This window comes from Meriones unguiculatus, chromosome X (assembly GCF_030254825.1).
Source record: "Meriones unguiculatus strain TT.TT164.6M chromosome X, Bangor_MerUng_6.1, whole genome shotgun sequence".
NCBI lineage: Eukaryota > Metazoa > Chordata > Mammalia > Rodentia > Muridae > Meriones > Meriones unguiculatus.
In genome coordinates, this window is record NC_083369.1 from 59,354,027 (window position 1) to 59,376,588 (window position 22,562).

Below are 22,562 nucleotides of genomic sequence, written 5' to 3' on the forward strand. Positions count from 1 at the left end.
GTCATGAACCAGTAAGACCAGTATTACTCTAATAGCAACACTGTGCTCAGCAGACAGGAGGACCACTGGGACTTATTGGCTGCCAGCCTAGCTACAGGAGCTGTGAGACCCTATTATTAAGACAGTAAGACAGAGAGCAATAGAACAGGACACCCAATGTTTATTCTGGCCTCCACTAGCACACAATCAAAATTTAGGCTATGGATATAGCCCTGTTGGTATAGCACTTGTCTTGTATACAAGCAGTCCTAGGTTTGCCTCCCAGCACTGAATAAACTTGATAGTGTCACATGACTACAATTCTAATACTTACGAAGTAGAGGTAGGAGGATCAAAACTTAAAAGTCATTCATAGCCTGGAATATTTGAAACAAAAAATAAATTTAAACAGAGAACTTCAGTTACTATGTGCCCGTATAATAGAACATAATTTAAAAAAATTGAACTATACAGAAGTTTTCCAGTTTTTAAAAGGAAGATTTATTTAACAAGTTTCACTTAGTACAATACATCTAAATGGAATTCACAATACAAGGTAAGATTTAAATCAAAGTCTCAGAATTCCATAGAAACAACATGACCAAACTCCTAAAGTGTTGGTAATCCATCTCAAAATTGTCCCAGATCTTTAAAAAGAAAAAGTGAAAGTGTACACTCACGTGCCTTACAAGATATTAAACCAAAAAGCTAGAATTAACAAACATGCCAAATGTTGTCACTTTGAATCAGACACGGTTCCTATATTTGATTTTTACAGAAAAGCATGTTTCTCAACATGCATCTGAAGTTTTGGATGTATTGTGGTATAAGAGCAACATTTAACATAAGTGAAACTGCTTTAAACCTAAATATGCTTACTGCTTAAGTACACTCCTACAATGTATCTAACTAGAAAGCTGAAAGTGGATTTAACAGTTATGGTCAATACTGAACTTGTTATTATGTCCTAGATGAATATTTTCAGTGTTCAAAATTGCTGAGCTTAAAGTTTGAAAACAATCTTACAGTAAGCATGAATCACAAGCTTGTAATGCAAAACTGTTAAACTTAAATTTTGTTCTTAAAAAAAAAAGAAGAAAGAAAGAAGCTGACCAATAGTGATCAGAAGCAATTGTATTTCCCATTTCCCAATCATACTGGATATGCTGGATATCCTTCCTACTCTATCCAGTTCCTATAAATGTAGCTCTTATTTCTATAGAAGCTGTTTGGTGCTCCCTCTCCCTAAGCAAGGTTTGACTGATAGTCACTTGAATTTTCCTGAAGAACTTGGTCATATCCACTCATACTGCTCTGACCACCATAACCACCTCCATAACCACCACTCAGCTGCTGGCTGGTAGGACCTCCATAACTAGACTGGTTGGATAAACCCATCCCTCCCATCATCTGGCTACCATAGGCACCTCCACTTGCCCCTGCTGTAGAATTCAAAAAGAGTTCAACATAGCTATGATCATAAGCTCCTCCACTTGTCCCTGCAGTAGAATTCAAGAAGAGCTCTACATATCTGTGCTGCATATTTGCTTTATCTTTAGCCATAGCTGCCACGGCATCTTCATGAGTAGCAAATTCAACATCTGCCTCACCTGTAACTCTGCCATCAGGTCCTATTTCAATGTGTACTCGCATGGGATTAAGAGGTGAGAAGAAATTGTAAATATCATTCTCAGTGGCTCTGTATGGTAACCCCCTCATGTGTACACAGTGCCCTGTAGTACTCTGGAAACTGGACCCACCATCTCCATATCTATGATCAGACATTCCTGAGAAACAATAGTTTAGGTCTCTTCCAAATCTATCAGATCCAAAACCATACCCATCATTATAACCTCCATAGTCATCATAGCCTCCATACCCTCCACCGTAGGCACCCCGCCTCATTCTTTCAAACCCAGCTCCTCTGCCAATGCTGTTATACCCTCTTCCAGCCCCTGGCCTATCATAAGGACCTGGGCGCTGCATAGTCATGAGCTTTCGAGGGGGATCATAGTGGGTTCGGACTTCAGCTCTGCTACTCTTGAAGATTTCAATGTACCTGTGCCCTATTCTCTCCTTATGTTTCTTTAAGGCCTTTTCGGCTATCTCTTGTGATGCAAACTGCACAAAAGCCTCCCCTGTGCTTCGCCCCTGAAAGTCCACTGGTAGTGTCATCCCATTTGGCACAATTTCCAACCCTGAAAAGAACTGAACAATTTCTTCCTTGCTACAGCCAAATGGGAGTCCTCTAAGCCGTACAAAGCCATCATTGGCAGTATCAGGACTATTTGGACCTGTATGCTTTAACACCCAATCCATTTCAACACTGTTGGACTTGAATACTTCAACATATCTGTGTCCCATGGTTTCTCTGTCTTTCTTTAAAGCCAATTTTACTTCATCTTCAGATTCAAGTTCAACAAATGCTTCACCACTTGGTCTGCCTTCTCTGGTGTAGATGAAACGAACACCTGATGTGCCATTTTGGATTTTGCAATCAGAGAAGAAGCGCATCACTTCCTCAGCTGAGCAGGACCAGGGTAGGCCCCTGACCTTCACCACGAACCCCTCCCTGCCCTCTGTGCTCAGCATCATGGTGATTGGTAGGCTCTTGGTGACAAGCTTGGCTCAATGCAATTTCAGTGTGGCTTTAAAAAAATTAGAAAACTATTGTCATGAAAAATTGTATACAATATAGTAAAAGAAACAAAGAAAATGATTACTATAGACATTCACATTAGTAACTTTTAAAAAAAGATACCCACATTAACAAAAAGGCTGAATGAACTTTTCATTCATTCATTTATTAATTATTTATTCCACTTTATTATGTATCAGATATAATTAATTTCTGGGTAGCAGTACTATAGGACTTTTATGTTTCTGTGGGTATTTTTTTCTCTTTAGATGTTTTTGAATATGCTAAAATTTCTGCACTGACCCAATGTATTAACATCACAGAAAGAGAATTAAAACTAAATATAACAAAGTATTTATCTCATTGTATAAAAATGAAAATTTTCTTGAAATCAAAAGACAAATTTCATAGAAGATACAACAACTCCATTAATATGCTAAGAATACAAACAATGCATGCAAATCAATCAAATACAGAACTATTGAAACCTAAGAGATAAATGGAAAAGACATTAATGAGAATTTACATATTCAAGCATGTTTTAGATGCCAGGTCCAGTACAGCAGCCCTACAGGAGAACTGTGTATCTTCACCACAGCTAAGTATAAATACATAGGATAAAGGAAGGATTGGTTGGTGAGTATATCAATTGTAGGCAGAAGGTTTAATTGGAACAAACTATCCTGATCCTGTTTCAGGATCCAGAAACTATAAAAAATGTTTAATTGTACACAAAATGAAAAGGGACAAAAATCAAAAGACAAGGCTATCAAGAAAGAGATAAGATCCTAAGGGTTCTATTTAATATAAGGAGACTCTACTCTTGTTTGGTTCACAAGCATGATTCAGTATTCACACCACTGTTTAACATGTGCCTCCCCACAAACCTTAAGACATTGGTACATTATGGCTCTGAGACTGGGTGTAGAAAGGCATGGAGATATATGCACCTATGTGTATTTATATACATCACCTTTTATGGATTTTAAGCAGGAATTATCTCATTACAGCCCTTTCAGACTTATCACCCAGGCAAATGTAGCATTCAAACAGAAGGAACGGGGACTGAGTGAAAAGAGCAAACTTAAAAATGACCCCTTGAGGCAGGTGTGGTGGTGCATGCCTTTAATCCCAGTACTGAGGGAGGGAAGCAGAAACAGGCGGGTCTTTGTGAGTTTGAGGCCAGCCTAGTCTACAGAGGAAGTTCCAGGATGGCAGGAATGCATAGTGAGACCCCCCCCCCAAAAAAAAGCAACAACAAAAGAGGATATTGGACTTCAGGCATACTGACAGTGGGGAATACTGACAGTGGGGAAAGGTAGTCTTCCCCAGGGCAGAGCATACCAATTGGTTATCTACTACCAAATGGTCAGCACTGCAAACATGCACACAAAATATACTGAGCAAATTTTATTTAGAAATATGCATACATACGTGCATACATACGTAAAAACTGAGAAAAAGAGGCCAAGAATTTGCAAGAGAGCAAGGTAGGGATCTGCTTAAACATGGGAGGGTTTGGAGGGAGGAAATGGGAAGGGGAAAATGATGTAATTTTAACTTCAAAAACAAATTAAAATACAGGGGGAAAAAAGTGTATTGGAAAAGTCTAGAAAATGTTCAAACTTCATTTGAAATGAAATTTAAAGTAAAATAAATATTTTAATACCCATCAAAACTGGTGCAAGTTAAACAGGGACAATAAGTCAATATTACTGAGTGTTCACTAGAAGAGTGAAAAACTGATGCGCTATTCTGGAAAAATATTTTGGTATATTTACCACACTTTCTGACAGAAAATCCACTACAGGTATGTGCCTTAAGGAATTATCTGAAATTAAGAGCAGGACTTATTGAACTATGTATTATTTGAAAGGCATTTTATGAAAAAGAGTGGAACATTATACATTTAATATAGTTACAAACTTTTAAATGATTCATGATCAAAACCATTTATGTAAAAAAAATAAAAATAAAAATTCACATACCCTTTGACCCTGCTAGAGTTTCTTCCACGAATCTGGTCGACAGAAAGACTTAAAAAATGTCTGCTTGCAGCACTGTAATGGCAAAAAATCAGAAAACTAAATAGCTATCAGCAAGATGGATGAATTCTATGCACTCACTTAATAAGAGACCTGCCCTTACCTAGAAAGATTTTCAAAATACATTGAATGAATGAACATACATAGTATAATCCTACTTCTATTAAAATATTCACAAATGAAAACAAGTGTATAATTGTGTGAGAGATGATCTGAAAGTAGCTTCAACAAATGGAGAACAAGGGATTGAAGGCAGCCTTTCACTTTTTAATATATACACTTTCATACTTTTAATTCTTTAAGCTCACCATAATGGAACAATAACCTTAGAAAAAACATAAGCATGGAAAATATGACAAAACACTTTTTAAACTTTTTGTGTGTAATGATAGGGACTGGACATAAAATGTTAACAGTGGCTATTAAGTTTATGGGGTTTTATTTTATTTTGTTCAGGTTAACGGTCGGCTGGAAGAATAATTTAGTAGAACATCCCAGGGACAATGGTGATTTCTACAGCATTCTGCATCAATAGGTCAGGTCCTCCCTAGTGACTGGGAGGTTTTCCTTCCTTACATTTCCCGAGGAGGCCACCAGGATTCTGTTACCTAACGTGGTAACCAGGATTTGTGAGTTAAAATCTGTGTACTTATACCGGTGCTACAGCACACTTTTTGTATCTGTAGTAGAGTTGGGTAGTGCTGAAAGTGTCCCTTTTAAACGATTATTTTACTTTTTGAATGACCAAAATTCAACTCGTAGATCGCTATAAGCAGAAAAACAGATTCAAATAATAAGTAAAAGCATTTATTGGGCGCCTCTCGCGCACTCATCACTTGCTCAGAGCTCATACTCTAAGGGTGTAATTTACTCGGGACCCCTTGCGACCATCGTGCAGTTTGAACAGTTGAGCGCCTGAATGGATGGAGCGGCGCTCCGACCGCGGGTCTCATTATTATTTTTTTTTTCCTAACTCTGGGCCGTGTTTGAAATGCTTTTCACCTTACGGGTCCCTCTTGCGGGCAGAGGGGGAAAGGTCCCCCGAGAAGCGGCCAAAGAACTGATTTACAAAAACACGCACACAGTCACAACCGTCCACCATTTCCCTACCAGGCGCAGCGCAGGCCGCTTCCCGGCACTCGGGGAGGGGGAGGGGGGGCGAGTGGGGTGGGAGAAGTGGGGAGGCCGAGCACTAAAAAGGCAGAGGCGACCCCAGACCCCGCTCTGCTCTTCCTTATCACCACCCAGGGTCCCCAGTTTCCACCCACACACCAACCTCCAACGAGACCGGAGGATTTTCCTTCTTCTTCCCTCAAAGGGCTATAGCGAGACGATAGACGACGACCAGAACTACTTCTGCTCACGTAAGCGATTGATCACGTGAGCGCCTACGTCATGTGAGATCTCGGTCACGTGAGCAACTCGGCTTAAACTCAGGATCACTGAGGTGCCGCACTTCCTCCTCGTTTGGCAATAGGGTGGGTCAAGGTAAGGAGAGCATCTATATGATTGGTTGATGTATGTTTTACGTGATTGTTCATTGGTCCACATCTGGTGATAACTGTCCAGTTGCCTGAGAAACGATGATGTCATTATTGGGTAGTTTATCCCCGATTGGTTCTTCCCAAGGGTAAATGTTAACTGCAGGAAACTGAATCAAAGAATTGCTGTGACCATGAAGCTTTTGAGCAGAGATTCGCGGTTGATCTGTGAGCTTGCGCTTCTTCCTCCGGCCTTACTTTTCTGGAGCATTCTTGGGGCCGGAGCATTGGACAATGGCTTGGCGCGGACTCCTACTATGGGCTGGCTGCACTGGGAACGTTTCATGTGCAACCTTAACTGCCAAGAAGAGCCTGATGCCTGCATCAGGTATGAGATACTAAATAGTTCGTTCTCTTTCCGGATTTGTGTGGGTGTATTTGGTGGGAGGAATGGGAATGTTTGAGCTGGAGGTGTAGATCCCCAATTATTGCTGCTTTTTTGTCTTTTATATATTTTTTCCAGAGCTGAGGACCGAACCCAGGGCCTTGCGCTTGCTAGGCAAGCGCTCTACAACTGAGCTAAGTCCCTATACCCCCCCCGTTTTTATTGCTACTTTTTTATCTCCAGCAATTTTTATGTTTTATACTTTTATATTGTATTAAATTAAAATTTTTATATCCCATCCGGGATGTGGACTGTCCCTAAACTATTATCTATGTGAACTATCCTTAGTTGGGACATTACCAACATCCAGTGCTTCACTACCGCTCCACCTCCCTGCAACAGAGTTTTTAATTGATCATTTCATTCCATACAGACCCTTTGTGTGGGTTTGTACCCTGCCCTTGTTTAGTGCTAGCCTTGAGCTAGTCATATGGAGAGTTAGAAAAGGTAGGAGGATGACTAAGAACAGTGTCATTTTTTTTTTCTTTTTGGATCACGGGTTCTTTGGCTGTTTGAAGTGAGAGTTAGAGAAACCAGGGGATAACTGAGATGTCCCTCAATCTGTTTTTCTTGAGTGTGGCATCAGACTGGAAGGTTGACCTGATGGAACTTCACACATTAAAGGCGAGAGTTGAGACCAGGCTGAAGCTCTCTGATGCTCACAATCCTAGTTTGCAAACTAGAAAAAAATGTCCTTTTTAACACAGGGAGCTGACACAGAAAAAGCTGTAAAACTGATGGGCATGGTGGCGCAAGACTTTAATTCCAGCACTCCAGAGGCAGAGGCAGGCAGATCTGTTGAGTTCAGGGCTAGCCAGGGCTGCATTAAGACTGTGTCTCAAAAAGAATGAGTTGCAAAAATGCATGTCTCTCACAGATGAACTTTCAGTTAAATAAACCCATTAAAAAAACCAACCAGTCATACCTTGACCCTCTCAATTAGGCAAGTAAAACACATGTATCTTTCCTGGCATGGATAAGAAAATGGATTGTAAGTTTACAAACATATGGGCATTTTTCTAAAAATGTTTTCTTTCAATTTTTGTGGTTGTTTTTAGAAAAGGTTTCTCTCTGCCCTGGCTGTCCTGGAACTCACTCTATTGACCAGGCTGGCCTCTGCCTCCCAAATGCTGGGATTAATGGTGTGTACCACCACATCCAGCCTTCTCAGATTTTTTTTAATGAATCTGTGATCTAGAAAATGTTAAGAATCAAGTGTTAGATATTGAAATGCTCCCCTATAAATATTAGTGAAAATGGGGTAAAGTCACCCTAGTGGTGCAAAACCACCCATAAAGGCAATTGACACAACTCTCTCTGTGTGTTCATGAGTTATTTCTCTGAATGCTTATAAAGATAAAATCAAGGTGTTAGTCAGACATAAAAGAAACTGACTTTCTCATTCTCATACTATGTCTGTTGTGTCCCTGAGATGAAAATCTGTGGTAACTTGCCAATACCGGCTTTTTGTCTTTTTGTTTTGTTTCTCTTGGGTGTTTTGTGTTTTTTCTTTGTTTACTTGCTTGTTTGTTGTTTCAATGCACAGTCTTTGAAAATAAGTAAGTGGTAAAAATGACAATAGAAAATAGCCTCTCTCACTCATCATCCAGAAATAATATATACAATCTTGCAATTGTTTATTATGTAAATGAAAACACAGATTTCTAACTGACTTCCATAAAAATAGCATTACCTTTATGTATGAGTGGGTTCCATCAAGACCCCAGTGCCCTGCCTGGGTTCAAACTCTACTGCATTGTAGCTTTAGGCAAATCATTTAACTTGTTTGTTTTTCTTGAAGTTTGGAGACATGGCCGAGGGTCTTGAACACCATGGTAGGAATTGGTAGTCTTGAACTGGGGGTTCTTCTGCCACCACTTCCTATTTGCTGGGTTACAGGCATGTAAGACCATGTCCAATTTAATTATGTTTTAATTAATTAATTAATCTATTTCTTGAAGACAATGTTTCTCCATTTATTTAAGTCATTGAAGAGCATGATAGTTTTAACATTTAATTGATAAATATATTAACCTCTGGGTATCCTAGCTTTTGCTGTGTCTGATTTTTTTTTTCTTTCTGTTACTATTGTGGATGAGATTATTTTCTCTACACAGGTAAAGCTGATACCAGAAGCTGTTTATTATGCAAACTCTTACTCTGCTGAGATCTCCCTACATGTATGCAGGCCAGACATGCCTTGTACCTGCAGACCCTCCTGTTTCAGTTTCTGCAATAGCTGAGAGTACAAGCCTGTGTCAGCACGGCTTCTTAGTTGCAGTAACTTATCAATTTTGTCATGTGTCTCGTCCTTACATTAATTATTTTGAGTTTCTGCTTATTTCTTCTGTGGTTTGGGATGGAACTGAGAGTTCCACCCCTTCTTTGAATTCTTGGTCAGAGGTAGTGGGAGAGGAGTAACAGGAAGGGTAGTTAATTTTAACTCATATGGGTTGTGATTACTACCACAGTATCACTGCAGTTTTAGAAACGGAAATCCCAATGTGCCTTAAAATGGAGGGCTTGAGCCCACATAAATTGGAATGACTGTTAGAATTTCTTTTTCAGTGAGCAACTGTTTATGCAGATGGCAGAGCTCATGGTCTCTGATGGCTGGAAGGATGCAGGTTATGAATACCTCTGCATAGATGACTGTTGGATGGCTCTCCAACGGGATTCAAATGGTCGGCTTCAGGCAGATCCCCAGCGCTTTCCTAATGGGATCCAACACCTAGCTAATTATGTGAGTTTAGAGCTGATTGTTTCTTATGGCTTAGGAAGGTTTATTGAGAAACAAGCCACAAGGTACTTTGAAAATGGAATGGTTTCTATTATCTGAAAAATAAGTTATAATGTGGAATTATCACATTAGCCTATACACATTTTGCAATAGCTCCTGAGGCCTGCCTTTGTTGAAACACTTTTTGCTCAAACCACTGAATCCTCTAGGAGAAAAGGAGAATGTGGTTGTAGCATGCCTGCTTGTATTTCCATATCAGCATGAGAGGCTACCACCACAGTTATACCATACTATTAAGTATATAGTTATACGATATTCTTAATTTTAAAGGATGAAAGCAAATATTCTGGAGACTATTGAAAACAAATGAGGCCTGGCAATTAGGCAGATTTTATTCAGTACTGTAGGAAAGAAAGGTCAAGTTTCAAATCAGATGGACATGTGAGAACCTATAACCAGTGAGCAAACACTGGGAGTTCAGTAGATGGAAAACTACTAAAAGGAGACATCAAGGTCAAGGGATGGTATAACTTAGCGGGTTTCTTGCTGTAAGTGAGCTTACCCACATAGACACCAAGAAGGCCGAGACAGGAGGAGAGTCAGAGAGGCTTAACTGAAATGTCAGCCTTTCTCAAGATAAATCTATCATCTTAAAGAGACTGTTTAGGATCATGTGAGGAATCTTAAAGTGGTCATTGCTTTATCATCACTTCTGTGCTACAGTTCACATTTATAGTTAGAACTTTCTTAGTAGAGTTGGATGATTTGTTCTCTGTTTACAATAAACTCAGCTAGAAAACTGAAGTGCTTTAAGGAACCAAGGCCCAAGACCTGGACAAGCAAGCACACATCTCTCCACTCTTAGCCTTAGTAAGTGGACCCCTCCTGATTGACTGTCTGTTGTAGTCCATCTTTCTTCTCATTTCAGGTCCACAGCAAAGGATTGAAGCTGGGTATTTATGCAGATGTTGGGAATAAAACCTGTGCAGGTTTCCCTGGGAGTTTTGGATACTATGACATTGATGCCCAGACATTTGCTGACTGGGGTGTAGATCTGCTAAAATTTGATGGTTGTCACTGTGACAGTATAATATCGTTGGAAGATGGTATGTTTCTGGGTTTTAATTATATTTTTAAAATTACGTTAAAATCAACAAAATATAAATGATTTATGGTGTGTGTGACTGTGTATGGGTGGGGGTTGTATGTGCTGTGTTGTCTGTTGAGAAGGCAGAAGACAACTTGAAGGAATTGGTTCTCTCTTTCCAACTGTATGAGTCGCAGGAATCAAACTAAAGTCCTCAGGCTTGCCAGAAAGTATCTTTACTATTGGCTGAGCAATCTCACCAGCCAAAATGGTATGTTTTCTTCAAAAGATTTAGCCATGATCATTTCTCAGCCTTTTGTTTAACATCAACTGAGAAATCTAGCCAGAGACAAGAGCTGAGGCCACAGGGAAGCTGAGCCTCCAAAGAGCTAATCCCTTCTTCTCTTTCTTTTTTTTTTTCCCTTTCTTTCTATGTACAGCCTGGACTGCCCTAGAACTTCACCTGTAAACCAGGCTAGCCTTGAACTCAGAAATCTGCCTGCCTATGCCTCCTGAGTGCTGGGATTAAACACCACTGTCCAGCCAAAGAATTAATCGGTATCATTGATTCATCTATGTAGAATTCATACATGCCTACCATGGGATGTGGCATGTACTGTTCATTTTTGATTCAAGGACCCTGGGAAGAAATTATAGTTAATAATTATAACTAGATCTGACATTGTTTGTGAGAGTCCAGAATTTCATAAAGAAGCATCTTTTATCCCTGCCTTTCCTCTATACATGTATCATCTCTGTACCATCTCGTCAGAGCAATCTAGCAGTCACGATTTAAGTAGAGAGCAGTCTGTTACTAATTTAAAATATAAAGTGGGCTCTTAAGATGTACAGCACTAGCTGAAAATTCCCTTCTTTCGCTTATCTTACCCATTATTTTCCTTATGCAGGTTATAGGTACATGTCTTTGGCCTTGAACAGGACGGGCAGAAGCATTGTATACTCCTGTGAGTGGCCTCTTTATATGAGACCCTTTCATAAGGTGAGCTAGTGAGCCCAGAATCTAAATTTCACAACTTGAGTAAAAAGAAGCACTTCTCGCTATCTACATTGCTTGTAATTATAGTGTAAGCTTCCACCACCTGGGAAACAATCTTTGATTTTTCCATTTTTCACTGTTCCTATCCTTCTCACTAACAATACTGCTAAGATTCGCTCTGAAATCTCTCTTGAATTCACTAACTTTCTATCCTCACCATATCCACGCTGGCCTTCCAGGCCACTCTCATCTCACTCAGCCTGCTCTGACAGACTGAGCCCTCTACTTCTGATCCCTTTCTTCCTCTCAGCATTTTCCTAGGAGCAACAGAACTGTCTCCTGAGAAATTTTAAGGACATCCCATCAGTCTCTTCTTCAGAAAGTTACTGGCTTTCCATTGCAGTTGCAATAAAATCAAACTTTAGCAACCTGCCTCTTGACTGCATCTATCTTCCTACAGCTCTTTTCGTCACTGCACTCTTTTCTTTCAGTTTATCAACTACCATATTTACCCCATTGATGTATATTCACTGTACATGGATGGTACTGGGCACACAAAGACATTTTTATATAAGTCTATGATGATGTACTTGCTCATTGTTTTCTGTCAAGTTGTCCCCCAAGATTTTAATAAAGGTTGGCTACTTAACATTGAAAACTGACCAGACACTACATGCTTTGGTCTTTTCTACTTTAAAATAGCCTTTTGCCCATTCACCCTCTAGTCATTAGCTGTTTGGTTCCCCCCCATACCCCAAGACCTTAGCTTTTCTTGTTCACTCATTTGTCTTCCCACTAGAATGGAAATCCAGAAGGGTAGACATTTAAGTGTTCACAGAATTAATTCATATTGTTTTCTTAAAATCTTTAGATAGACTAACTTTTTCCTTTGCATTTTATACCTTGGATGTCACACCTACATATCTACAAACTGATTCATTCTACAAATTACTTGTCTTGGATTCAGATTTTTATCATGTTTGATGGCATCCTATATAATTTTATTTTTACCATTTAGATCATTGTAATTATTTTATTGCAAAAATAGCAGCATGGCCATTTTAGGCAACCTTACAGTGAAAACAAAGATTTTTTTCATCATGCCAATATTTAGATACCAAAGTTCAGTGCATGTCCAGCATAAATATCATTAAAGTCACATTAAACAGGTACTTAAATTATATGGCATACTTATGAAGTGACCATCTTTCAGTGAAATTCCCTTAGATTTAGAACTATAAAAGATGGTCAGGTTTTATTATGGGAAACTTTGGATCTTTAGACTATAGAGGCTACCAGTAGCTACTTTACCTAGATCATCAGCATCTCACAGAAAAGTTAAGATTGTAAAGAATTCTGTCTTTTTACAGCCCAATTATACAGATATCCAATATTACTGCAATCACTGGAGGTATTTTGATGATGTTTATGATTCCTGGCAAAGCATAAAGAATATCTTGATTTGGACAATAGCTAACCAGAAGGAGCTTGTTGAAGTCGCTGGACCAGGGGGTTGGAATGACCCAGACATGGTAAAGATTGGAACCCTTCTCATGCCAGAGCTGGTGGCTTTTTTTTTTTTTTTTATGTTGCTGCTTGGGTCTGAAACCAGGGCCTAGCACAAGCTGAGCAAGGTTACTAAGCACTGAACTACACACCAAATCCCAAGTTAATGTTATTGTTAAGTGCTTTCCTTGAGCACTTAACATCACAGTGCTGTAGAAAATGGTTTTGCTTCTTTCACTTGGAGTTTCAGCACTCTAGAGGCTGATACAGGAGAATTGCTCCAAATTCAAGGGCAAATGGTTAGCCTGGATTACAGAGTGAGACCTTATTTCAAAAAAAAAAAAATGACAAAAACAAACAAACAAACTACTGAGGGGTCCCTGCAGATATCCAGGCAGGGAGGTAAACCTCACTAAGAGATAGAAATGAAAACCCAGTGCAGATTTACTTTGTCAATCTGGATCAGTCTTTGGGGAGTCTAATGCCAGGTGGTTTGTTGTTGGCATATTTAAAACACTGCAATTTGGGAAAAGGTTTTCAGGCAACAATCAGTCCAATCCCAGGTGCACAACAAAGCTTAAGGTGTGACTACATATAAACTCTTTTACACAGTACATATGACTGTGAGGGTGGCTTCTGTAGCTAAAACGCCTAGAATCTAGTGTGATCTCTGACTAAGAACATAGAGGTCAGTAGGCCCTAAAGAACTTGTGACATCTCCCCTAAGGATGGGTAACAGTCTAGGGAGAGAAGAGTCTGGGATGATCATTCTGTTGGATTTGGGTGAGGTCTGCCTCTATAGCAAATGGTGGGAGAGGTCTGCCTCCACAAATAGCAAACAGGTCACCAGGATATTAACAAAATTCACTCCCAGCCTTCTGGGATGGAAAACCAGTGTTTTATCTCCTCCATTGGGACGAGGGTCCTATGTGTGCTTTACCTTCCTTGTTTTCATTTCCTTAATGCTTCTCAGTAAGCACAAGGACCTATGTGCCCCCAATGAACAACAGAAACCTAGTCAGTTGAATCTCTCATCTGACTTTTTTCACTCTTTGTCCTAGTTAGTGATTGGCAACTTTGGCCTCAGTTGGGACCAGCAGGTAACACAGATGGCCCTCTGGGCTATCATGGCAGCTCCTCTACTCATGTCCAATGATCTCCGACAAATCAGCTCTCAAGCCAAAGCCCTTCTTCAGAATAAGGATGTAATTGCCATCAACCAAGACCCTTTGGGCAAGCAGGGGTACTGTTTTAGAAAGGTAAGTAATGCTTCTTGAGAGAAAATTATCCAGGAACATATTATCCTGCATTAAAATTTATGATTTGTGGTATTTTGTATTTCCCATACTCAAGTATGGAATTGTCTGAAGACTAACTGCTGTATGAGGACATGACTGATTTTCTGTTATTTTTTTCCTTGAGCTTGGTAACTGAGTGGTTAATAGGACTTTTGCCAGAACTATTGCATTTTATTTTTTAAGACAGGATTTCTGTTGTAGTCCTGGCTGTCCTGGAACTAGCTCTGTGAACCATGCTTGTTGTGGGGTATCTGCCAGAGGTTACTCTGACATGGGTTTAAACCAAGAGAAAGTCTTAGTACTTGGCTGCAACTATACTGGGTGTTTGGGATCCCAGTGTAGCCCTGAGCCTTTCTCAGGATGAGCTTTTAAGTATAAAAACCATGCTCTGGGTGGACATACTTCAGTTAACAAGAACACGTAGCCAGAAGTAAAAACTACCAAAGCTAAAAGGCAAGGTTAGTATATTTAGAGACTTTCCAAGAACTTTATGTACTTTGGTTGATACGGTCTTCTGTTTTTGTTTTTCAAGACAGGGTTTCTCTGGGTAGCCTTGGCTGGCCTTGAACTCACAGAGATTCCCCTGTCTCCCTGAGAGCTGGGATTAAAGGAGTATGTCACCATACCCAGTTGTATGAGAGCTGGGATTAAAGGAGTATGTCACCATACCCAGTTGTATGACGTCTTTTGTTTTTGAAAACAGGGTTTTTTTGTTTAACCCTGACTGTCCTGGGGCTCTGTAGACGAGCCTCTGCACCCCAAGAATGCTGGGATTAAAGCTGTGTGCCACCGCACCCAGCTAGACATTACTTTTTAATTTCTAAAATATACTGCTGGCAGATTTTTAGTTTTTCCTCCAAGTGCATGACAGTTGTAAAAATAAGGCTGAATATCAAATAAGGCCAGTAATGGGGGTTACCATGTGCTCATACTTGTCTTCTTGGCTTTTCAGGAAAACTACATTGAGGTCTGGGAACGACCACTCTCAAACTTAGCCTGGGCGGTAGCCCTGAGAAACCTGCAGGAAATTGGTGGACCTCGTTTTTATACCATCCAGGTTTCTTCCCTGGGTCAAGGAGTAGCCTGCAATCCTAGCTGCTTCATCACACAGCTCCTTCCAGTGAAAACACAGCTAGGCTTCTATGAATGGACTTTGAACTTAAAAACTCGAATAAATCCCTCAGGCACTGTTTTGCTTCGGATAGAAAGATAAGCTACCCAAAGGCAGAGATCTACATTCAGTGCCTGGTTTTGTTAAGGACTGACCTGTTTCCTGTTTGTTCTGTTTCCCCTTTAAATAAAAAAATATCCCGAAGTTATAGCCCCTAAAAATTACTTCTGAAGGCAAGTTTTTGGGAAGACTTTTGAAATCAAGTGAGCATTTCTGTCCTCATAACTCTGCACCAGGTGTTTACCCACTAGACTTGGTAGATACAAGACTTTTAAAAAATCCTTTAAATTTGTGTATATGTATGTTCCATTTGTGTGCCTGGTGCCCAGGAAGTGAGAAGAGCATGGGATCCCCTGAAACTGGAGTATGTTTTGTGAGCTACTACATGAGTATTGGAACTGAACTGGAGACCTGGTGGAGACCAGCCCCAGCAGAGAACAGGGCTTGAGGAGGGGTGGATGCAGCAGGCAATGTGAAGAAATTGCACCAGATATACCAGTCAGAATCCTTTTCTGAGCCTTTGGGAATGTATTCTTCCTGCCCTCAGGAGGCAGGTTATAGAGGACCCAAATTTCTTAGGGCCACAGGGCTTATCTATAATTCTTCCAACAGTGATCACATCAGTTTATATTTGCATTTCAAAAAACATCTAATGACTATTCATGAATAAATCAGGGCATCCTTGAAAGAGCGTAAAGTTCAGTGATCACAAATCCTGTACCAAGCAGATTAACTGAACAGGAGAGGCTTGGATCTTCCCCCTTGTCTAGCTGTGTGATCACTGGTACCACTCTTCAAAGTCTGAATAAGCTTAATTCTTACTTTACAATAAGAACTTAACCTTCCCTATTTAAAAGACAGCCTTTATGTATCAAAGAAGTTTCTACAATGTTATTATTCTTGTTTTTATGCTCTTCAGTAGGGTGCAATGAGGCTTCTAATGATTAACTTAGTTTCTAAAATTAAAAAATCTGCCTTCACCATTCCTTATTTACCTTCTCTCACCAGTTAGACTGCATCTGTCACCACAGTGGACAGAAAGCTAATACAGGATCACAATGAGACCTGCCTAGAACATCTATTTTAAAAAGAAGCCAAGCTCCAAATTCACAAACGAAAGTATATACATCTTTGATACTCTGAAAATAATTTTCAGGAAAATTCAATGACCTGAATTTGACCCTGGGACCTTTGGTTCCAGGACAGCTAGGGTTACACTGAAAAACGCTGGGGGAAGGGGGCAACTCAACAGTAAAAATCTCACCTAAAAAGTGAATCAAGATGCATAAGGAGTTAAAAATCTAAAGCCAGTAGCTTATATTGAATGGAGTATACTATGATGCCCAGACAAGACGGGCTAAAGCTTCATAATCACTCCAGATGTGTTACTGACCTCCTGCCTCCTGGTCCTTGAAACAAATCTCTGCTTAGAATTTTTTAACTAGTAACTGACTCATAGATTTTAAATACCAAGTACTGTTCCAAGCACAAGTCATACTTCACACCACTCAACAAAGTTCAAATGAAATACTCAGCTGCCAAACACAAACTTTAGTTTATTCCCCCGCAAAAGACCAACTGCAATCAAGTGAGGTGAACAAAGGCTCATGATCTTAGTGTCTTCATAACCGAATCACCTTAGAACTGGATCACTTGGCCCTGGAAGTAGAACAGAAAAAGTGTTGTTTTGTAGTTTTAAGGAATCTTTACACTATCCATGGTCTGGTCATGTACTTGGGAACCTACCGTGGCCCTGGGTTCAATCCAAGACAGCAAAACATTTTGGAAGGAGACCATGTTGTCTCTTCTTTTCCCAATTATATACAGTAAAATCTACACAGAGATGCTGAAGCCATTTATTTAGTCATACTGGTGTTCAAATTTTTAGTTTTTTCAACTAATAAAATATATGCAAAATTCAAATCTGATTAAAAAAAAAAAATAAAATACTACTGGTCCCAAGCATTTCAGATACGAAGATGCAAACTTCTACCTTCAACTGTGGACAAGTATCTTTGAAGGTGTACTATGACAGTGAGTAATCCTGAAACAGTTACCTCTATATAGCCATACCTGTATAAAACTACACATTAGGAGTATACCCAGCATTCTAGAGGTAGGTGGATCTCTGAGTTCAAGGCCACCTTGGTCTATCCAGGACAAGAGATAGACAGAGAAATTGTCTCAAAATATAAAACCGCCCACTCCCTCCAAAAAATACAGACATAAAAAAAAGAGGGTACCTTTCTCTTCTTATCACCACCCAGTTCAAAATGCTTGCATCTCTTAATAGCCAGCATTCTCTTCGATCTGCAATTGGGTTCAACACACTCAAGTCTCAGCACAATCTTCTTTGTAGTTTTAGCCTAGAAAAGAAATGAAGTGAAATCCTTAAATTTTGCCATGATCTGTATTTAGCTACAGAGTTAAAAAAAAAAATTCAGTAGCCAATGATCTTACTAGAAAACGCAACAGCAACAAAACGGGAGGCTGTACGTGCTGGTAACACAGCTGTGTTTTCAGCACTCTGGAGGTAGACAAGGTGCAGCCACATCAGTGTGTCCAAACCAAAAAAAAAAAAAAAAAACAAAACAACAACAAAAACCACTATTTTGAATTTATACAGCCAGGTGGCATGATAAAAGCCTTTAATCCCAGCACTCTGTGAGGTAGATGGATCTGTGAGGCCAGTCAGGTCTACACAGCCAATCCTAGAGAAACCCTGTGTATGTAGGGGGGTGAAAAGTAAAAAGGACCACCTTTATTGTTTAGTGGGTGAATTAAATAAAAGACACCTAAATTCATGCAACTATAAAATACACCTTTTTGAATGTATTACATTTCGCTTCTGGTCCCCCGAGTGCTGGAATTAAAGGTGTATATAACACCACACCCAGCTACTACTAATCAGTTTTGTTGCTATTTTGCAGTTTTAAAGCTGAAACATATCTTTCAAAAAAGCTGGCTGGACATTTAAGCAACCAAGCATTCCCATTCACCTGACGCCCAAGCTTTAAAATGACTAAAATGAAGTCATTTTAGTTGTTTCTGCAACCAGGCTGGCAGGAGGAAAACAGCTACAACAAATGCTGTGTTCCAAAGTTCTTCGTAATTCATAAGCACTAACAATTTTTTGTTGCAATAAAGAGCTGACGACTTGGACATGGCAATAAACGGATGAAAAAGGTCTTACTGGCATACACATAATTAAGTTCTTAGGGTCAAGACATATGTCTTCATTTTTTTTTTTGCCTTTTTGAAAAGTACTGTAAATACTGAGGATTCTAGACTAGCGTCAGATCTGGATTACCTCCAGCGCCAGTGCCCCTGAAAGTCTATGCTGCAAGTGGAATAACTTTGCTGTGATTAACACTATAGCAATGCTTGTAGACAAGACAAATGCAAGGTCTTTACCACAGTAAGCAAGAAAGGTGTCAATTACTAATCACTAACCTTTTTGCGGAAAATAGGCTTAGTTTGCCCACCATAGCCACTCTGTTTTCTGTCATAGCGCCGCTTCCCTGGGAAAAAGTTATTCATTAGGGTATGGTACAGATCAGTCTAAATAGCCCAAAGGAAAAGTCTTAGGTTTAAAACTGGGGCTGACCTGCATTAAGAAATATCCACGCCTAAGGAGGTGGGAATACCTGGGTATGTTAACACACTTCGTGCGACATCAAAACTTGGCATGGCAGGGAACAGGTACAACCCCAAAACTTAAAAGGCTAAGGCAGGAATGCTTATTCCAGGCCAGCCTGCCTTACATATAGAGGCTCTGGTCTTTCTGTCCAACCAACTCCACATGCTCACCCCAAAATTTTATCTGAGTAGCTTACCCTGGGCATACAAAGAATCCTTGCCCTTCTTGTACTGTGTCACCTTGTGGGGCTGGTGCTTGCCACATTTCTTGCAGAATGTCCGGCGGGTCTTGGGAACGTTCACCTAGTAAAAATTAACTGTTTAGAATGTGCAGTTACCGGGCCACAATGGCCTGGCGTCCTTGCTGGATCCAAAGCAAAGCTGATTAACTCTACAAGTAATCAGCTTGTACTAATACACAACGTCCATGTAGTTCTAAAAGGTGTTGCTGTCACATGCGCCATCAAACAGTGTCTCTAAACACCGCTAAGCCACCCATTACGCCAATTCCTCCACCCATAATTCGGTTTCCTGTGTTGCTCTTGGCTATGCTGTTCCCTGTGAGTATCGAGGTCATGCCTGAGCCTAGATGCATCGTGGGACGGTAATGTCCACGGCCGGTGCAAGGATTGAGCTGGATTCTACCAAACCCCAACAGTCCACCATACCATGTTCGCGCGAGCGATATCGGCGCAGAAAGAAAGAGGAAACGCCGGCAACGGAAGTTTATAGGAGGGGCCTGGGTACACTTCCTCAGAGCTGTGGGAAACAACAACCATAGAGTCTTAAGGATCCCAGCGCAGCGCCCTCGGGTGTCTGGATGGTTTGTCTCAGCGGCAGAGGCGAGCATCAGCTCAGGTTCTGTCAAAAGTCTGCAGCTCTCTCCTCCACTTCCTCCTGCCCAGCCTTAGCAACTACTTCATCCATTTTGGAGGACGTCGCAATTTAGTAGTTTATGCGAAGAAAGCGATCCTCTTCTCAGAATATAATCTCCCGTGTTAGAGCAGAACAGGGACTAGGATAAAGGGAAAGGATCCTCCATCTCAGCACAACATTCTTGTTTCACTTCAAGGATACTGGGATCATCTTTCACAGAAAATTGTGGCTCAAGGAAACCCTGGGATGGAGCCAATTGCTTCAGTTCATTTTTCACGCGATCACTGGGTCCACACGTTTATTCAATATTTAGTTTCAGACTCTGTTGTAGGTGCAGGACACAGTAATTGAATGTTCTCATTAATGTCCAATTCCAGGCTAAGTACTTTGACGACAAGGAACAATAAAGTAGCACCTTTTAACTGAGGAAGTAAATTGGCTGATTTATTTCCTGAAAACTGGTAACAAACTTATCCAGCTTCTGAAAGAGTTGGGCCAACAAAGAAAATATACCTCAGCACTTTACTTCCCCGAATATGTGGTAGCAAGCGTGTATGAAGTTTCAAGATAGTCTAGCAGAGAAAGGGTGACAGGTTCTTAGTTTTAAAATAGATTCTTAGGGTAATTGCAGGAGGAAGGTGGTAATGCTACTTCCATTTTCCGTGTGAGGAAACCAGTGGCATGTGAAACCATTTGTCCACCGTCAATAGTGTATTCAGAATACACATCCCATTTTCCAGTGGCATGTGAAACTAACTGTGCAGTGTATTCAGAAGGCACATCCCAGGTATTATGACTCCAGAACCTAGTTTCCTTTTTAGTATCACATAATACTACTATTATGGCTGTCTTCGTGGCAGAGAGGACCTCATTAATTCCAGGCTGGCCTTAAATTTACCTATGTAGCTGAAGATTTCTGATCCTTCTCCTGAGTGATGAAGGCCACAGGTATGTGCCACCATGCCTTGTTTATGCCCACCTCTTTGAATCCTGTCAATCTTAGAAGCTGTTCACTGTTACTAGTGTTTACCAAATGAGGAGACCGAGGCACGTGAGATATTAAATTTCCTTATCTAAAGTCACTATATAGGCCTACTGACAACCAGTATATTACACAGGGAAAAAGAGACAACTGCAGGGTAGACAATGGAGCTAGAGTGCAGGAAGAGGCTGCAGTGGCCTAGGAGCTAATGTTAGGAGACCCTGGAGAATCCTGCTTGTGTAATATTCCAGAAACAAGCTGACTTTGTTCACCCACATTTTTGTTGGATGGTCTCCTGGGGTTAGGATAATAATAACAGCATTGTCTGCTACATTTCTTTGCCAGCCTGAAGTCCAGCAGTATTTTCCTCTCTCTAATCCCTTTAAAGCACTCACTGGCATGTAGAGAGTTTCTAAAGTTTGTTTGTTTTTGTTTTACATGTAAGTAACCTGGAGATATGGGGGCAATTAGTCCTCTTCATCTAATCAAACATTGTTGTTTTTATCATTTCTCATGCAATGTATTTGGAGGGATTTTTTAATGTATATTCAATTTACAGACTTGCATAAGGTATATAATGGTATATACTCATCTTGTATAATAACTGCCACAGTCAAATTAACACATCATTACCATTCATAGTTGCATGTGTGTGTGTGTGTGTGTAGGGATGAAGATAATTATGTCTTCTCTCTTATCCACTTGCCAGTAAGCAACAGAGTATTAATACAGTTTCCATGTTGCACATTAGATCCTCAGAAGTTATTTATCTTATAGTTCAAAATTTGTTTAGCTATATTTTCTGCTTTCTGTGTGTCTGTGCTCATTAATTTCTCCTAAAATGAAGCACTCAGAACTTAAGACAGGACTCTAGGTATAGTCTGGTGTTTCAGTGTGCAAGAATTCACTTTCCTCTAGATTTTTTACTTCTAGGAATAAGCCCAAAGTCACCTTCAGCTATGTATGTTTCTGACTATGTTTCTTCTAGTTGCTATCAGCAAAGCCCATTTTCAGAAGCACTACAGCAACCCACTCTACTTCCACCTGGAGATTTTTTTAATATCAATATTGGAGCCTAATTGTGACATCATTCTTCACCCTGGAAAATACAATGTTGAGTTTGACTTCTTAAGCCATGTGATGAAAGCATTTTTGGATATTAATTGCCCTGATTTTATCATCTAGAGGACTCAACCTTTCACTCTTCACACATTAATTGTGCTACTTTCTCATCTTTCTCAAAGCTATTTACTATAGACAGCACCAAGAGCAGAACCTTATATTATATTTCATTTAATTGTATGTATATGTTCATGCTAAAACATGAGTGTGGAGGTAAAAAGGACCACTAATAGGAATTACTTGCTTCTTCCATGGATATTGAACACAAGTCATCAGGCTTGGTACCAAGTGCTTTTACTTGCTGACCCATCTCCATGGTCCCTCTACTGGGAATAATTTGAATTTACACTAGCTTATTTGTTTGCACTATTTGAGGATAGTCCTGTTGGTATGAACGTGTGAGTGGTTGTGGGCAAGAAGTGAAGAAGTTCGTAGCTTTATTCTGCCTTTACCTTTTGGCTCACTGTCTGATTTCTCACAGTGCTTTTAATAATTCCACATTCCCATCCCAAATGGACCTTTGGAAATGATGGACCATATGACAAGGAGCATCTAA

At 40.1% G+C, this 22,562-nt stretch overlaps 3 protein-coding genes and 1 pseudogene across 5 annotated transcripts; 2 read left to right on the top strand and 2 right to left on the bottom strand.

Annotated features, from left to right (window-relative positions):
- Positions 1 to 456: 456 nt before the first annotated feature.
- Positions 457 to 6,092, bottom strand: Hnrnph2 (heterogeneous nuclear ribonucleoprotein H2). Its single transcript, XM_021629502.2, has 3 exons — positions 5,939 to 6,092; positions 4,606 to 4,677; positions 457 to 2,627 (listed from the first exon to the last, which is right to left on the bottom strand). Exon 3 carries the CDS (start codon positions 2,572 to 2,574, stop codon positions 1,225 to 1,227), a length of 1,350 nt encoding a protein of 449 aa, XP_021485177.1. The 5' UTR covers positions 2,575 to 2,627; positions 4,606 to 4,677; positions 5,939 to 6,092; the 3' UTR covers positions 457 to 1,224.
- On the top strand, positions 3,437 to 3,535 carry LOC132650282 (small nucleolar RNA U13; annotated as a pseudogene).
- On the top strand, positions 6,056 to 15,548 carry Gla (galactosidase alpha). 3 transcript variants are annotated; one of them, XM_021629503.2, is made up of 8 exons: positions 6,056 to 6,150; positions 6,292 to 6,531; positions 9,157 to 9,331; positions 10,257 to 10,434; positions 11,324 to 11,415; positions 12,783 to 12,944; positions 13,980 to 14,177; positions 15,169 to 15,548. In XM_021629503.2, exons 2-8 carry the CDS (start codon positions 6,338 to 6,340, stop codon positions 15,427 to 15,429), a joined length of 1,260 nt encoding a protein of 419 aa, XP_021485178.1. In that variant the 5' UTR covers positions 6,056 to 6,150; positions 6,292 to 6,337; the 3' UTR covers positions 15,430 to 15,548. The 3 variants fall into 3 exon arrangements, with proteins under 3 accessions (XP_021485178.1, XP_021485179.1, XP_060231236.1); XM_060375253.1 differs by having other exon boundaries at positions 6,087 to 6,150; positions 6,310 to 6,531; XM_021629504.2 differs by lacking the exon at positions 9,157 to 9,331 and having other exon boundaries at positions 10,235 to 10,434.
- A 1,375-nt stretch (positions 15,549 to 16,923) lies between these two features.
- Positions 16,924 to 19,834, bottom strand: Rpl36a (ribosomal protein L36a). Its single transcript, XM_021629501.2, has 5 exons — positions 19,695 to 19,834; positions 19,224 to 19,329; positions 18,841 to 18,908; positions 17,631 to 17,753; positions 16,924 to 17,046 (listed from the first exon to the last, which is right to left on the bottom strand). Exons 1-5 carry the CDS (start codon positions 19,803 to 19,805, stop codon positions 17,026 to 17,028), a joined length of 429 nt encoding a protein of 142 aa, XP_021485176.1. The 5' UTR covers positions 19,806 to 19,834; the 3' UTR covers positions 16,924 to 17,025.
- Positions 19,835 to 22,562: the final 2,728 nt, after the last annotated feature.

Excerpts from the sequence above, each read along its gene's own strand:
- Hnrnph2 (XM_021629502.2), bottom strand. The coding sequence starts at position 2,574 with ATGATGCTGAGCACAGAGGGCAGGGAGGGGTTCGTGGTGAAGGTCAGG.
- Gla (XM_021629503.2), top strand. The coding sequence starts at position 6,338 with ATGAAGCTTTTGAGCAGAGATTCGCGGTTGATCTGTGAGCTTGCGCTT. Across the intron at positions 10,435-11,323 it reads TATAATATCGTTGGAAGATG|GTTATAGGTACATGTCTTTG; the intron begins GTATGTTTCTGG and ends TTCCTTATGCAG. Across the intron at positions 14,178-15,168 it reads AGGGGTACTGTTTTAGAAAG|GAAAACTACATTGAGGTCTG; the intron begins GTAAGTAATGCT and ends TTGGCTTTTCAG.
- Rpl36a (XM_021629501.2), bottom strand. The coding sequence starts at position 19,805 with ATGGTTGTTGTTTCCCACAGCTCTGAGGAAGTGTACCCAGGCCCCTCC. Across the intron at positions 19,330-19,694 it reads ATATCGCTCGCGCGAACATG|GTGAACGTTCCCAAGACCCG; the intron begins GTATGGTGGACT and ends AATTTTTACTAG. Across the intron at positions 17,047-17,630 it reads GTGGTGATAAGAAGAGAAAG|GGCCAAGTGATCCAGTTCTA; the intron begins GTACCCTCTTTT and ends TTCTACTTCCAG.